General features: G+C 49.1%; 5 protein-coding genes; 3 read left to right on the top strand and 2 right to left on the bottom strand.

Moving 5' to 3' along the window:
* Positions 1-3,135: 3,135 nt before the first annotated feature.
* On the top strand, positions 3,136-3,939 carry FFUJ_04643 (uncharacterized protein; the record flags this gene model as incomplete). The annotated part of the gene is made up of 1 exon (XM_023572047.1): positions 3,136-3,939. The coding sequence occupies one exon, from the start codon at positions 3,136-3,138 to the stop codon at positions 3,937-3,939; it is 804 nt and encodes a 267-aa protein (XP_023426243.1).
* A 1,465-nt stretch (positions 3,940-5,404) lies between these two features.
* On the bottom strand, positions 5,405-8,625 carry FFUJ_04642 (uncharacterized protein; the record flags this gene model as incomplete). XM_023572048.1 has 3 exons in its annotated part: positions 5,405-5,480; positions 8,023-8,491; positions 8,568-8,625. The coding sequence occupies 3 exons, from the start codon at positions 8,623-8,625 to the stop codon at positions 5,405-5,407; spliced, it is 603 nt and encodes a 200-aa protein (XP_023426244.1).
* A 262-nt stretch (positions 8,626-8,887) lies between these two features.
* FFUJ_04641 (probable pre-mRNA-splicing factor 38A) lies at positions 8,888-9,673 on the top strand (the record flags this gene model as incomplete). Its single annotated transcript, XM_023572049.1, has 1 exon — positions 8,888-9,673. One exon carries the CDS (start codon positions 8,888-8,890, stop codon positions 9,671-9,673), a length of 786 nt encoding a protein of 261 aa, XP_023426245.1.
* A 555-nt stretch (positions 9,674-10,228) lies between these two features.
* FFUJ_04640 (related to glutamyl-tRNA(Gln) amidotransferase subunit A) lies at positions 10,229-11,810 on the bottom strand (the record flags this gene model as incomplete). XM_023572050.1 has 2 exons in its annotated part: positions 10,229-11,631; positions 11,678-11,810. 2 exons carry the CDS (start codon positions 11,808-11,810, stop codon positions 10,229-10,231), a joined length of 1,536 nt encoding a protein of 511 aa, XP_023426246.1.
* Positions 11,811-11,998: 188 nt separating this feature from the next.
* FFUJ_04639 (uncharacterized protein) lies at positions 11,999-13,561 on the top strand (the record flags this gene model as incomplete). XM_023572052.1 has 2 exons in its annotated part: positions 11,999-12,234; positions 12,322-13,561. 2 exons carry the CDS (start codon positions 11,999-12,001, stop codon positions 13,559-13,561), a joined length of 1,476 nt encoding a protein of 491 aa, XP_023426247.1.
* Positions 13,562-13,710: the final 149 nt, after the last annotated feature.

A 13,710-nucleotide genomic window follows, 5' to 3' on the forward strand; every position in this document is an offset into this window, starting at 1 on the left:
GAGAAGCAAAATAGAGTACTTTCAAGATCCTTCAGCTAGGAAGAATTAGCGATCTGCATCGCAGGGAGGGAGATTACCCTGACTTTTGCAACATCGTGATTGCATTCGGACTGGGGCTCGGTCATGTTTACTCTTCACGATGCCAATTCAGTCTCATCGTGTCCGTGATTGTTCGGCCTCGGAGCCGGAGGTCAGCACTGCCGAGCCCTTTCTCATCTCGTTTATCAAATGCCAAGACAAGAAGCGAGAAGCGACTCATGATATCTCCATGGAATCGCTACCTTCTCTCCACTGATATCGTCATCGTATTCTTATGGTTTACACGAATTTACTTGTGCGGTCTCGAAATATCAAACCCGGTCGTATCTCCACGACGAGACCCTGGATCGTCAGGACTAGGATACAGCGTACTTGATGAGTCCTCCACCGTGAAATGGGTGTGAATAAGTGGAATGAGGGGTTCAGCAGATTCACCGCCTGTGTTCAATTAACCAGTGACAGACCGTTGGCCGTTTTCGGATTCACGTTGTGAAGCGGTACCCATTATTTTCCCAATTAATTGCAAATGGGAAAAATGAAACATCCTCCACCGCCAACTCTATAATCGCGCTTGTGACCGGAAAGAGGCTGAACCGCTCACTCGTGAATTGCTTCGACTGCTTGGCCCGGCCGTCATTCCTAATGCAAAAGACAAAGACAGAGTCAATTGTCTGGGGAAGAATGAAGATGAGGGGCACATGAGAGGGCACGGGATAGGCAGTCTCATGCACGATGCAGGTGAGAAATCGTATCATAAGGTTAGGTCGACCATTTCATGTGGGTGATACACACATAGGTAGTCTACTGTATGCACGCCGCGCAGTAGCGTACACATACATTGGGGTTAGAGCATCTCGATAGATCTCAGCTCGACTGGCAATAGCGACAAGAGTAAAATGATGGTTGCTGGGTGTAGATTCAGCTTGTAGGGTTTAGTACCAAGGGCGGATGCAAGCGCAGATTGAATATCGATTCTGCTAGAGATTAGCCTACGCGATCGCGAACAAAGCACTTTTTTGTCTGAGAATCCCTACAGTACCTGCATCAAGGTCGAGAAGCTGCTTTATCGTCGGCGTACCTGATCGTTGACACCCACACGACTTCTTGGCACCGCTGTGAACCCCTCCACCGAACGAGCGGCGCCGCCTCTCGTCCGGTCTTGGGACGCAAGGGGGTTGTCACATTGTGCGGAGCGAGCGGTGAAGACATTCACTCATCTGCTGTTGGTGGTTAGTGAGCTCAATTTGACTCCAGTCTCCATCTCCATCTCCATCTCCATCCACGATGGATGAATAGCTGGAAAAAAAAAAGCTGCAATAGAGTTTCGGCTGGCGCGCGAAACTGCAGCTGAGAGTTGTTGTTGGCTCCTCGGAGCTGCTGCTTAATTCTATGGCAATGATAAACGCAACGGGTAAGTCAACGGTCGGAGTGGCCGCTCTACGCATGTTGTGGTTTTGAAATGGATGATCTGTTACTGGAGTCGTGAAAAGATGCGCAATAGGTGACGTTTAGTTATCGCCCTTTGGTGCCACGACAACTTGCTGTGCAATGCATTACAGCAACAGATCTGCGCTGGCGTGCACACGAAACCGCCAACCAACAAATTTTATGCTCAGTGACAGCATGATCTGCTATCAGCTTATACCTGAAGGAGCTTGTATCGACTTCATTCGCATACCAATTGTACTGTGCCTGTATCTCATGATGGGTTTGATTCCCAGGCCCAGGAATTGAATTGGCTTACACTTAGACTCAAGCTCACGCTCAAGACATTTTGCTTTTGTTTCATTTCTACGTAGTGTTCGCCCTGCATCTCATGCTTCTGAACATGGACTAGGCATTTCAATTGGGAGCGAGAATTCTGGACCGGAATATTCAAGCACGGGCCTTTTCGGAGTATATGCTTTTTTCCCTTTTTCCAGTCGATATCATCAATATTAATCAGACACGTCGTGACTAGACAGCCTCCGCAGTTGCATGGGTTGGAGGCAGCCTAACGTAATTTGGCGGTGACCTTGTCGAAAAGGGCTGAAGTCAAGGGAGAGTTGAAGAAGCAAATGGTGATAGACGTGAAGGTTTCGGTTCCAGCTCGGGAGCTACCAGTTGGCGCTGGGCCTGATGACCTGTCTTGGAAAAAAGAGGCTTTTGAGGCGTGGTCTAACGAGAGGCAAGGTACCAGGCACAGCATTTCTAAGTCAGGTACAGTTGAGGGCCCAGACCCAGAGGCTGACAGTTTGTTTTTTGGGGTGGATGGAGACTGAGATAGACGGAAGGAAAAAAAAAAAAAAAGAAAGAAAAAGCGGTGCCCACTTTGATGGTGATGGGTCCGATGAGAAGAATGAGGCGTGTTCAAGAAGATCAATACCTGGATTCTACGGAGTGCGATAGATGTTTCGTCGAAAGGTTCGGACGAAACACGCCACAGAATTTGTTCTGACCTATTCCTCGACGGTCCAGAAAGTAACCTCAATTCAGGTACTCGCAGGTACATACTCGGTTCTTGAGAGACAGGGGATGTTGATCAGCGGGACACCCCTGTCGTGTGCAGAGAGCATGGGAATCTTTGAGAGAAACTGCGCCAAAGGCAAGATCAGAGTGGAGATCTGGCCAAGACCAGGGCCAGGGGACAAGATCAGGTCTCCAGGTACGTGCAAGTACCAACCTTACAGTGCCTTAGACTCTGGGCGAGCAGGGATCCCACGCCCACTTCGGCTGTGACGGTTCGGTGGATGACGTTCATGGCCCCGTAAGCTCCAGCTGCACTCTCACTCACGCTCACTCACACTCACACTCAACGATAAAATACGATGGATTCATTATTTATAGACTTGCGCACTCCCACCCCCGGTTATCTCGGGTCCTGACCTCAACAACCAAGTTTGGCCCTGGTAGCCTTGAATTCTCATGAGTATTACATCGATATTATAATATCGTCCGTAATACTTCCACTTTGTATTAATTCAACCCACCACCCACCACTACCTGACTCTTTCAGCCATCACCACCACTCCAGGACGTATACGACTTACGACTCCGGTTACTACTACGTCGACGTGATCACCACCAATTGCTCTAGACAACCACAACCACAGCAACATGCACGTACTACACGGCTTCGGCCAGCGACGAAAGTCGTCTCGCCGCCCTCGAGATCTCCATATCCGAAAGGTCTCATTCTCAGGATCCTCTCTCTCCTCCGGCTGCTCTCTCTCATCATCCTCATCATCAACTATCTCCGCAGTATCAACACCATCCCTGCAAACACCAACAGCTTCTCGACCCGAAATCGATCCTCTCGCCTCACACCCCGCCTTCCACGCACCACCAAGGCTGTATGAACGACCATTTATTCGCATGGATGATGCCGAGCCTGTCTTCTATGGTGCCGACAATGCAGTGATCGATGAGGAGGACTATGTTGAGCAAGACGTTGCTGCTCAACAACCAACTGAGATGGCCCTACCTCCTCATGTTAGCCCAATGGATGCTGCTGATGAGGAGGGCAATGAGCCAAGGGATTACTTCTTCACAACGCTATCAAAACGACCACCGATGCCCAAATCTCGTTGGTCCGAATCTACTATCCAGAGCATCCAGACCTTTGAGGATGAGGAGGATGACTCCGAAGTCACTCAGTCTGAAGACTCTGAAGATGAGACCGATGATGCTTCAGTCCTTGAGATGCGTCGTTTGTCACGTCACGCCTCAGCACTGAAGCCTGTCTCCATCAACACAACCTATACTACCCGACCTGGTCTGGCACCTAAGCGTCCTCCCATGCGCTCCCTGGACAGCGTCGACAACTTTATCCGACGCGGAGGATGGAAGCGTCGTGGCATCGTCTTCCACAAAGATGACCTTGACAACCAGCGATGCGAGCAGGACCGCAACAGCTTCTAAACTACAATCATTTTGCACCACTCACTCAACATACCCTCTCATCTTTTGTTTATTTCATTCATGTCATGATATTTCGTCGATACCCCATTACAGCACATACTATCTGCTTCTCTTCTTTCTTTGAATGACATCTTACGGCTGTTTTAACATCCTTCGGCCCACGATCGGGGCTTGGGTCTTTTCTTTCCATGTCTACACACATCAATGGGGGCTTGGAGTTTTTGTCTATATGAGCCTTGGGACTTTTGGGAAAGCGATAAAAGCGATCATTTTTGGGTTTTATGGGATTAGGAAGTATGGGATTATGGGACTTACGGCTTGGATATTGTGTTGGACACACATCTCACACGGATCTTTCTACTACATAATACTCTACTATTACTCTCTCCCTGTCATTGGGCGGCATTCTTCTTACTCTACCGAACAATCTACCATAGCAGTCTCTTCCTGAGACTGAATACTACATTTTGCCGTCTCCATATCCTGCAGCCTTGATTATCGTGCATGTCTCACTTTGCCCTGTGCAATTTTATACTGAGCCTAAACAGCATCCACTTTACATCTTGGGTCCAGATTGTGGCCCGAGCATCGTACTTCCACGCTGCATTTTCAGCCTCATGAATTTCCACAAATATTACAATTCTGACGTGAAATATTACTGGAGACGATGAGATTTGTTGGCGAGCGGCCTCACCAAAGCCGGGGCCATGGGAACTGGGGAGATTCACATCGTCATTGTCAAGTTGTGCACTAATAAGCGAGACTTTTGGCCATACTAGCTAGTCTCAATGGTCCCTGATCCCTGGCACTCACAATCGTGTTCTTTCTTCCTTTTTCTACTCCTTACTGATGACAAAGTCATGGCACTGGAAATGAGTCACTTCGTGTTGGGGTCTTGGCGGGATATGGGTAGGGTTTGCCTGCTGATAATGGTCCGATGGATTGCCTAATAAGCGAACGAGGCTGAGCTTCCAGAAGGTGCAAGGTAATCCGTGAAATTCCCCAGAGTCAAAGCCATTCCATGTGCTGGAATCGTAACGTTGCCGGGGCCGAGGGGCAGTGAAGAAGCCCTCGTCACGGCGGCCGCGGTATCCAGGGTTCCATGAAGATCATCAGGCCACGAAACTTAAAAGCCCAAAACACAGTGATCAGACACGATTGCCTAAAGCCGTCCCTTTGCAATTTGCCTCTTCGTGCCCTTGCTGATCAATTGCACAATTCGAGCGAACGGTATTTCGCAACGGTCAGGCACGACATCAGGGGGAGGCGAAAAAGAAGATGAAAATCGAAGCTCAGGAATGGATGACTTCACCAAGATTGGCATGTGGCAAACCTGGTCAGCAAATGAACGTTGAGAAGTGAGCTTTACGCCTTGTTTCAGTTTGTTGATGTTTCACGTCCCCTAATTTTTGTAGCTACGTGTAATTGCCCTTATGATGCGTGTCTACGCACAATGTCTCGATCATTACTCAATAGAAAGGCCAGAAGGTGTCTGATTTCTGGCCATGTCTAGGAATATGCGCTTATCGTAGATCCCGGGCCTTGCAAAAGACGTCAGTGGTCGCGGGTAGCTGTTTCAAAACACGGGAGGGCGGGGAGGGAACGTTTACGTTTGTTATGCAGCGCCGCGTATGGCGTGTTTCGTCACCAAAACATGAATGTCATCCATCGCGATATGATCAAAGATACTGCAGAAACGCTAAAGAGGCACCAGTGTATGCGGTCCAAAAGTACTCTTCGGTACTTATCAACAGCGCGGCCTTGAGGTTATTCTGCTCCCTTGGCCATGCTATGTGGTCTTGATGATGTCCGGAACTTCCAAGGTGCGGGCGCGCCGCCAAGGACCCAATTACAGCCCGTCATGACCATCAACTTCCTTGCTCTGGGCTTTAACTTTGACCTTGGGACTTCGGATTCGGGTTCAACGGCAGCCGAAGGTCTATTCGTCGGCAGTGACTCTTCAAAGTCCCGAGCGTGAGGAAGCAGACGGGCAGTGGTGATCTTCCGTGTCTTCCGCGCCCGTTACAAAAGCTGCAAGGTTCACATGGATTAGTCAATTGAGCCGCAGAAGTCAGTTTGAAGTTGATCCGACCTGGCGAGGCATCCAGACAGCTATTGTGGGGGGACGTCAGCTACCTGCTGCGCCTTAACGTGGACTGTGCTTGAGAGAATCTCGATGACGATGATATCTCAGCTAGAGGCACTACGTGCAGGTACATGCCATGCGTCTTCTTGACGTGCATTATCTCAAAACTTGACATAGGTCGAACCGGCCGTTTCAGAACATCAACTTTTTCCAAGAATATCGGCAACTTTGCACAGATATCTCGGCAATCCTTCGCAGTTACAGGTTATCCACTAACATTGTCTGCCCTGCTTGTTACATCAACTAAGAGACTCGTCTATCCCAAGTTCCCACCAGCTCGGCATCCAATCGCATTAGAGAATTGCATGCTCCGGACTTTCGGCTCCTGCTACTGTAGCTGAACCGGGCCTGCTCCGATCACTCTCTGCAGTGAGTGGGTGGGTGAAAGTGACTATGGATACGAACCACTACAGCCGAGTTGATGCCAAGAGCTTGGATGAGCTCAACTTGACGGAGCCCTGTGGTAAGCTACTGATGTTGCGAGATGACTCCTGGCCAACCACTTCAGAACTGCTAGTTCTAGATCTACCGGCTAGCTAAGCTACCGGCGAATTTATACCCTCCCTTGCCTGGCCTATCACGTAAGACGAGATACAATATCGCTTTCACATTACAAGCAAGGCCATCACGATCTGTTCGATCGAGTTATCGCATGATTCAACGATTTTCACACCATCACCATCATTAGTTGGCCGAGATTGTTTCGATGTCCACTGGGATATCACACTACTCAAGACTCTAAGTTCAGGGGAGAGTGAGGGTGAGTGAGGTTGGTCTCTTGGTTTCCATCACTTACTTCAATCTCCTCGTAAGTTTCGTTTCTTTCCGGCTGTTTCTACAGCTGGATCTAAGCAATCCCTGCTCGCATCTTTATCGGTACATTGCATTTCTATTGGCTTCCCGCCCTTTCGCATCAGACACAGGGTGTCATGATAACCGAGAATTCCTGGCCCTGTGACCGATATACTCAGCAAATGTAGTATCAAGTATCTTTTCTGTTAACACGAATGTGGATTCATGGACAAGAACGGAATTTGGATGCGCTGTACTACAGAACAGAGCCGAAGTAACGCTTTGGCCTTCGTTCTCGACCTCCATTTCCCACCACGACAGCGTTGCATCCAATAATGGGATACTTTTACGACATCGCACTGAAGATTCTGGAGTCGGTTCTAGCTTCAATGTGGCTGTTAAGTATCGTGTTGTCCATCGGAGGTATTTCGATGTTATGGCAGAGCTCTCGATCAAATATGAGCGAGGTTCAAACGTTTGTTAGAACTGCCTACAGGACACTCTATTGTCATGCCTTCTTAGGATGCACACTGGAGCAACTCCCACTGAGAGAGCTCACTGCGGTGGAGATCCATTTCCCACATTCATTTCTTCATTATTGGTAAAGCTTGTGAATTCACCGTTGACATTTGTGTATATAGTGAGTGTACTGTCTCATAACGATCTCCTATTATACATCATGGCTCCAGGAAGGGCATCAAATGGATACAATACAATGCAGAATAGTGGTTTGTTCGAGTTCACTATTTCTCTTGAAACTAGAAGTCATGGGGATGCCATGACCTTCATGAGTGGCATTGTCTCCTGCTGTTGCCCACTTCTCATCTATCGAGATATTTAACGTTCACTGTTCCAGCTGCCACATGCGATGATTGTTTGATTGCAGAGAAACTTGAGTGCAGACCTCACACTCTAAGGATCGTTGAGACCTCCAAATCTGTCCTCGAAAACGGCCAATTCAACACAGGGGCTTGAATTTCGGGGTGTCGAGGGTAACCAACTTATATCCAATTCATAACTAGCTATTATCCATCATACGAGCCAAACTGTCCATTCTATGCTTAAAAACCAATACATTTCCATATCCCATTCTCATTTTCATGTACACATTCAAATCAAACAGTGCATTGTAGCAAGAAACTCACCACATCCTGCGTTGATAGTAAAGCCCATCCTCGGCCTGGGCTGACTTCTGAAGCTCTTGCTTGATCATCTTCCTCCTCTTTGCCTTGCTCACAGGCTTGTGGTTCTTGACTGGTGCCTCGACGTGTCCTTCTGGCGTTGACATCTTGTCCACCACTTTGGCTTGTAGCTGTTTTATAATCTCAATGTTTCTCTGCAGTGCGGCATTGCCCTCAACATCGACATTGGGTTTCGTCTCCTTGATCTCAACTAAGAGCCTCTGCCTTCGCACTTCAATATCTGCTTCTGTGTCTATGTCGATAACCCGACCATCCTCCAGCTCCTTCGTCCGTACTTGAAACTTCTCAGGGAGGTAGACTTTTGGCGAAGGGCGTGTTTCTTGTCGTGGTTTGATCGCTGAGCGGAGTTGAGTGAGTGTTCTTTGCTGGATTATGTAGCCACTAATAAAGAGCGCAAATGTACAAATAACCACTGTCGAAGAATGTTTTATTAGCATGACATGACCTGGAATGCGGATAGCGGTGGAGAGGTTGAGAATATGTCTTACCGACGAAGCCCGATGCGATGACCTGCACTTGGCCGGATGAAAGAAGTAATCTGGCCATCTTTGACGGAATTGCTAAATTGCAGCAATTCAGGACTGTAAAATGCTGAACTTTCACAATTTTGCGTACTCCTTAGCTAGTTTGTGAGTTGGTTGTCGTCATCCTTGACCGCTGTATAAGTGCGGTGTTGACATCGTTAACACAGCAACATCCTTATCAGCTTATCGGACCCAAGCTTCACTGATTTCCACCACCAAGCTTCCATACAGTCCCACCATATCCAACCTCGACAATCGACAACTTTCTAGCCCACGATCACACAATGAGCAGAAATAAAGATACAGTTCACGCCGATGCGCGTCGTTTCCTCGATGAGCGTGGCTCCAACGTATCGGTCGCGCCAAACGGCCTCAATCCCGCGACTATTATGGAAAAAGCCGTCAAGGACCGCATCGTCGACTCATACTTTTACAAAGAGCAATGCTTTGCGCTCAACGAAGCGGATATTGTAGATCGCGTCGTCGAGCATGTTAATTTCATTGGTGGAACGTACGGCGTCACACAAAAGCCCAGTCCATTCTTGTGTCTTGCTTTCAAGCTACTTGAACTTTCGCCCAGCGATGCAGTGCTCATGGAATACCTGAAATATGGCGGAGAGGCTTTCAAATACCTGCGAGCGCTTGCGTGCTTCTACTTTCGACTCACAAGACAAGCGAAGGATGTGTACGAGATGCTGGAGCCGTTCCTCGAGGATAGGCGCAAACTTCGACGGAGAGGAAGGGCGGGCGTGGTGTTGACATTCATGGACGAATTTGTGGACGAGCTGTTGACAAAGGAGCGAGTATGCGGTACAAGTCTTTGGAAGATGCCAAAGCGAGAGGTTTTGGAAGATCTGGAAATTCTCGAGCCAAGGGTCAGTCCCCTGGGTGACCTTGAGGATCTTCTCGAGGAAGAGGACGAAGCAGAGAAAGATAACGGGACAAGAGAAGAATCTGGAGAGATTTCCGATAGAGGCGATATGGAAGTCGATCGCGATGAGAGGAGAAGTCAGAGTCGAAGCCGCAGTCGAAGTCGAAGTCAAAGTAACAGCCGAAGTCGCTCACCTTGATCAGATGGACTGTCTCTGCACAGTACCCAAAAGAGTTGACCCGCAAAACACCATAATTCATCACTGAACGCCAGACCGCGTGGTTCTACTCTCCCGCCGCTTCAAGAGATTATGGGAAGTACCACTGCGGCGAGCGAACGACAAAGCTTCTGTCTGGTTCATCAATACGCCATGCGTAGCTCGATACATGGGCATTGCCTCATCTACGACAGCATCTACAGGTGTTGGATGTCTACATCAACGACACAAGACGAAAGAGATCGTATCATGTTAAGCTGATAGGGTGACACTCAGAGTCGAGAATGCCAGAGCTAAGGCTTTGCATGCTTATCAGAAGCTTCGCCTATTTGTTATACAGGGCACTTGGGTCACTCAACCTGGACAGCGGCAAACATACAACTAGCCGGATACGCATCCATGATCCCCATCCGATGCAAACAGAAAATTTGATGGCGGACACGCGAACCACCCAGACATGCTCAAGATACTGCCGTCGTCTAATTGTTCTATTGTACAGAAATATCATAAAAGTCATCGCTTGTAATATATCTACAGTCATGCCACCAGTGATTTTAACCTTTCTGCCAGTTGAAGCACCCTCTGGTCGTCCCAGTATTGTCCGATGACCTGCAACCCTGCTGGAAACTGACTTCCCTCCACCTTAGCTGGGACACTCACAGCTGGTAAACCTGCCAAACTTGCTGGAACCGTAAAGACGTCGTTCATGTAAACGTCTACACTGCTCTGCTGCTTGAGATCTTCCAGTCTTGGGGGAAATGTTGGCGCTGTAGGAGAGAGGATGAAGTCCACTTGAACAGGGCCGGTTTTGTCCTCCATTCCGGTGGCCTCAGCCATGTCACTCAAGTCAAACTGCGCAGGCTCATAAAGGGGGTTGTCAAGTCGGAATACGCGATCAAAATCCTTCTGCACCATCCGCCGAATCTTTTGGGCTTGTATGAAGTAATTGTCTATTGCCTCAGAACTGAGGCTGTATGTGCCGAGGAGGATTCGTCGCTTGACCTCTTCACCGAAGCCCTCACCACGGGTATCAGAGTAGAGAGTCTCACCCACTGCATCGCTACCTTCACCACGCTTTCCGTAGCGAACACCGTCATACTTGGCGAGATTCGAGGATGCTTCCGCGGGAGCGAGGACATAGTAAGCACACAGGGCTTCTTTTGTGGAAGGAAGAGAGATGGGAACTAGAGATGCGCCCTGAGCCTCGAGAGCAGAGGCAGCAGAAACCCAAGCGGCGCGGATAGAAGGGTCAAGCTCGTCAATATTGTATTCAAGAGGAATGCCGATATTTAGTCTTGATAGCTCAGGAAGGGTGGATGGTATTGTTGAAGCACATCGGTTTCGGGATGCGGCGGGTAGTGATGTTGGATCCGAAGAGTCATGTTCGTTGTGCATGCCAGTCTCGAAGATGAGGTAATGTATCGGCTTGACATCCTTAGACAAGAAGCCGACTGTATCCAGGGAGTTTGCGTACGGAACCACGCCAAACCGAGAAATCATGCCATAACTAGGCTTGTAGCCAACTGTTCCAGTATATGCCGCGGGCAGTCGAATTGAGCCACCTGTGTCTGTTCCTAGGGCGATATCGGCATCGCCTAGTCGTACTGCAACGGCGCTTCCACCTGAGCTTCCGCCGGCTGACACTTCGTCATCCTTGGCCAGGGGGTTCCTCACTGCGCCATTCACTGAGTTTGTCGAATGGGAGCCCATACCGAATTCATCCATGTTGGTCTTTCCAACCACTGTTGCTCCGCGTTTGCGCAGTTGACGAACCACAGTAGCTTCGAAGGGTGAGGAGTGAGAAGAGAGAATGGCTGAGGCGCATTGTGTTGGGAAGTCAGAGGTTACAATATTATCCTTGATAGCCAGAGTAAAAGGCTTCACTTCCTTACACATAAAAGGAAGGAAATCAGCATTCGGGTCTGTGGAGGCAAGCTTGGCTGTATTTGTTAGTTGAGTTCGTTTAAGAAGATGAGAGTTGCTCACTGGGACCAACAAAGTGGTTGTAGTTACTATGAGAACGCCATTGTATTGCAGGTTGTACACAAACTCTCGGACAAGACTTGATGTGAAATGGAGATGATTTATGGGCTAATTGCAGCACACGAGACGCGCTCATGGTGGACTGATTATCAACATGAGAAATTGTTATACTCAATGTGTTAGTTGAGGGTCATGCTCAAAAAAGCGGGATGAGCTGCAGCTTTCTGGCTTATCGATAAGACCCATGCCACTCATCTTTCAAGGGTCCGGTCCCATCCTCCTAGGTAATTTCCAAGCTCGAACAAGCATCAGCACCATATTAAAATGGCAGCCAAACGAGATCTCGAGGACACCGATGACGGAGAAGTATTAGCCCCCCAGCCAAAGCGACCAAAGAAACAAGGCGGCAAAACGCGACAACACCAAAACTCTGGCATCGACCCAACCTGGGGCCAGAAGTATGTCTTCGCAGGAAACGGCAATACAACCACGATCCCGGAGGGAGAAGAGGACGATTTCGAAGATGATTCAGAAGCGATGGCATATTTAAACTCTGTCAGGTATGTTATCCTCTGAAGCGTGTTTGTCGACTTTGCTGAAGATCGCAAAACTGTAGAGCACGGATGCTGATATGGTGAGTATTATAGACAAGAAGCGAACGGGATCCCCCATCTCCTCGTCGCGCCAAAAGTTCAAATAGGACCCCAGCTACCCCTCGAGCTTCGAAACGACGATCAAGAACAAGACGAGCAACCTATTGACAGGAGTGTATACAATAATGGTGTCGGTGATTCTCGGGGCTGGTATGAAGACGGCGCATATATGGCAATGCCCGACAACGCGGCTGAAGACGAGGGTTACGAAGGCGGCGAATACCCGGATGACTACGAAGATGAAAGCTACGAAGAAGCCGCCCTGAATGAAGCTTACTTTGCATCGGTTATGGACCAATACCTCCGCTTACGGTCGATTCTTCACGCCGATCTTCCCCCCAACGCCGTCTCACGTGTCGTCAAAGCCCGACTCAAAACTGATGCACCTGCGGAGAATCAATCCGCGGCGATAGCCACATGGTCACGACTCCTTCGCGAAACCGACCCCCACCCACTTCAAGTCGCCCTTATGTCTAAAGACACTACACTACGCATTCTGCGCATTCTTCTTGGCGGTAAATTCCTTCGTCAAGGGTACACACTTCCAGAACGCACGAGCCGTTGGATCTGGGCACTGCTTGCTAGAATGCCGGACAAGGGCGAGCTTAACTACGCCGAAATTGGCTGGATTCGTGACCTTGGCCGCAGAGCAGTCCTCTTAGGTCGGAGCCTAGCAGAGATGGCGGCTCTAAGGGAGGAGCTAGCAGAGGGTGGACTAGGGGCCCATGAAGCAGTTGATGGAAGCAGTAGTGATGAAGAAGTTCTAGCAGACCCAGAGGATATGGAGGTCGAAGGTGCTCTCAGCTCTGGGCAGGATGAGGACGAGCCAAAACCAGCTGGGTCCAGAAACGAGGCCGAGAAGACAACCAAAGGCACGGAACCCACAGCAAAATCTCCCCCGAGGCCTGATGCTGAAGAAGGTGAGATAGAGGACGAAGACGAAGACGAAGACGAAGATGTGGCTATGGAGATCGCGAGCGACTCAGAAGCCGAAGAAGGTGAAGTTGCTGCCCAGGAGCCCCAGGAGAACCTCGAGGCAGCAAGAGAACGACTACTCGCTCGGATCAGTAATGGAGTGACCTCAGAAGATGAGGAGGATCTTGAAAAGGAGAGTGCCAAACAGCGACTGCGAGCAAATTTACGTGCAACTCTCAACATGATCTTGACGATAGCCGGTGAGTTTTACGGACAACGAGATCTGCTAGAATTCCGAGAGCCATTCGTTGGTATGTAAGTTGTTGGACAAGGATATAATTGTAGGTCTTGTAACGACCGGTTTGTCTTATTTGCATACAGCATACAGCGAGTCCCGATGCACTTTTGCCTTCCAATAACATACAACCGCTCTGAAGCATTAACAAATCATAATCCTGAACGCCCGAC

This window comes from Fusarium fujikuroi, chromosome FFUJ_chr02 (assembly GCF_900079805.1).
Source record: "Fusarium fujikuroi IMI 58289 draft genome, chromosome FFUJ_chr02".
NCBI classification, from domain to species: Eukaryota; Fungi; Ascomycota; class Sordariomycetes; order Hypocreales; family Nectriaceae; genus Fusarium; species Fusarium fujikuroi.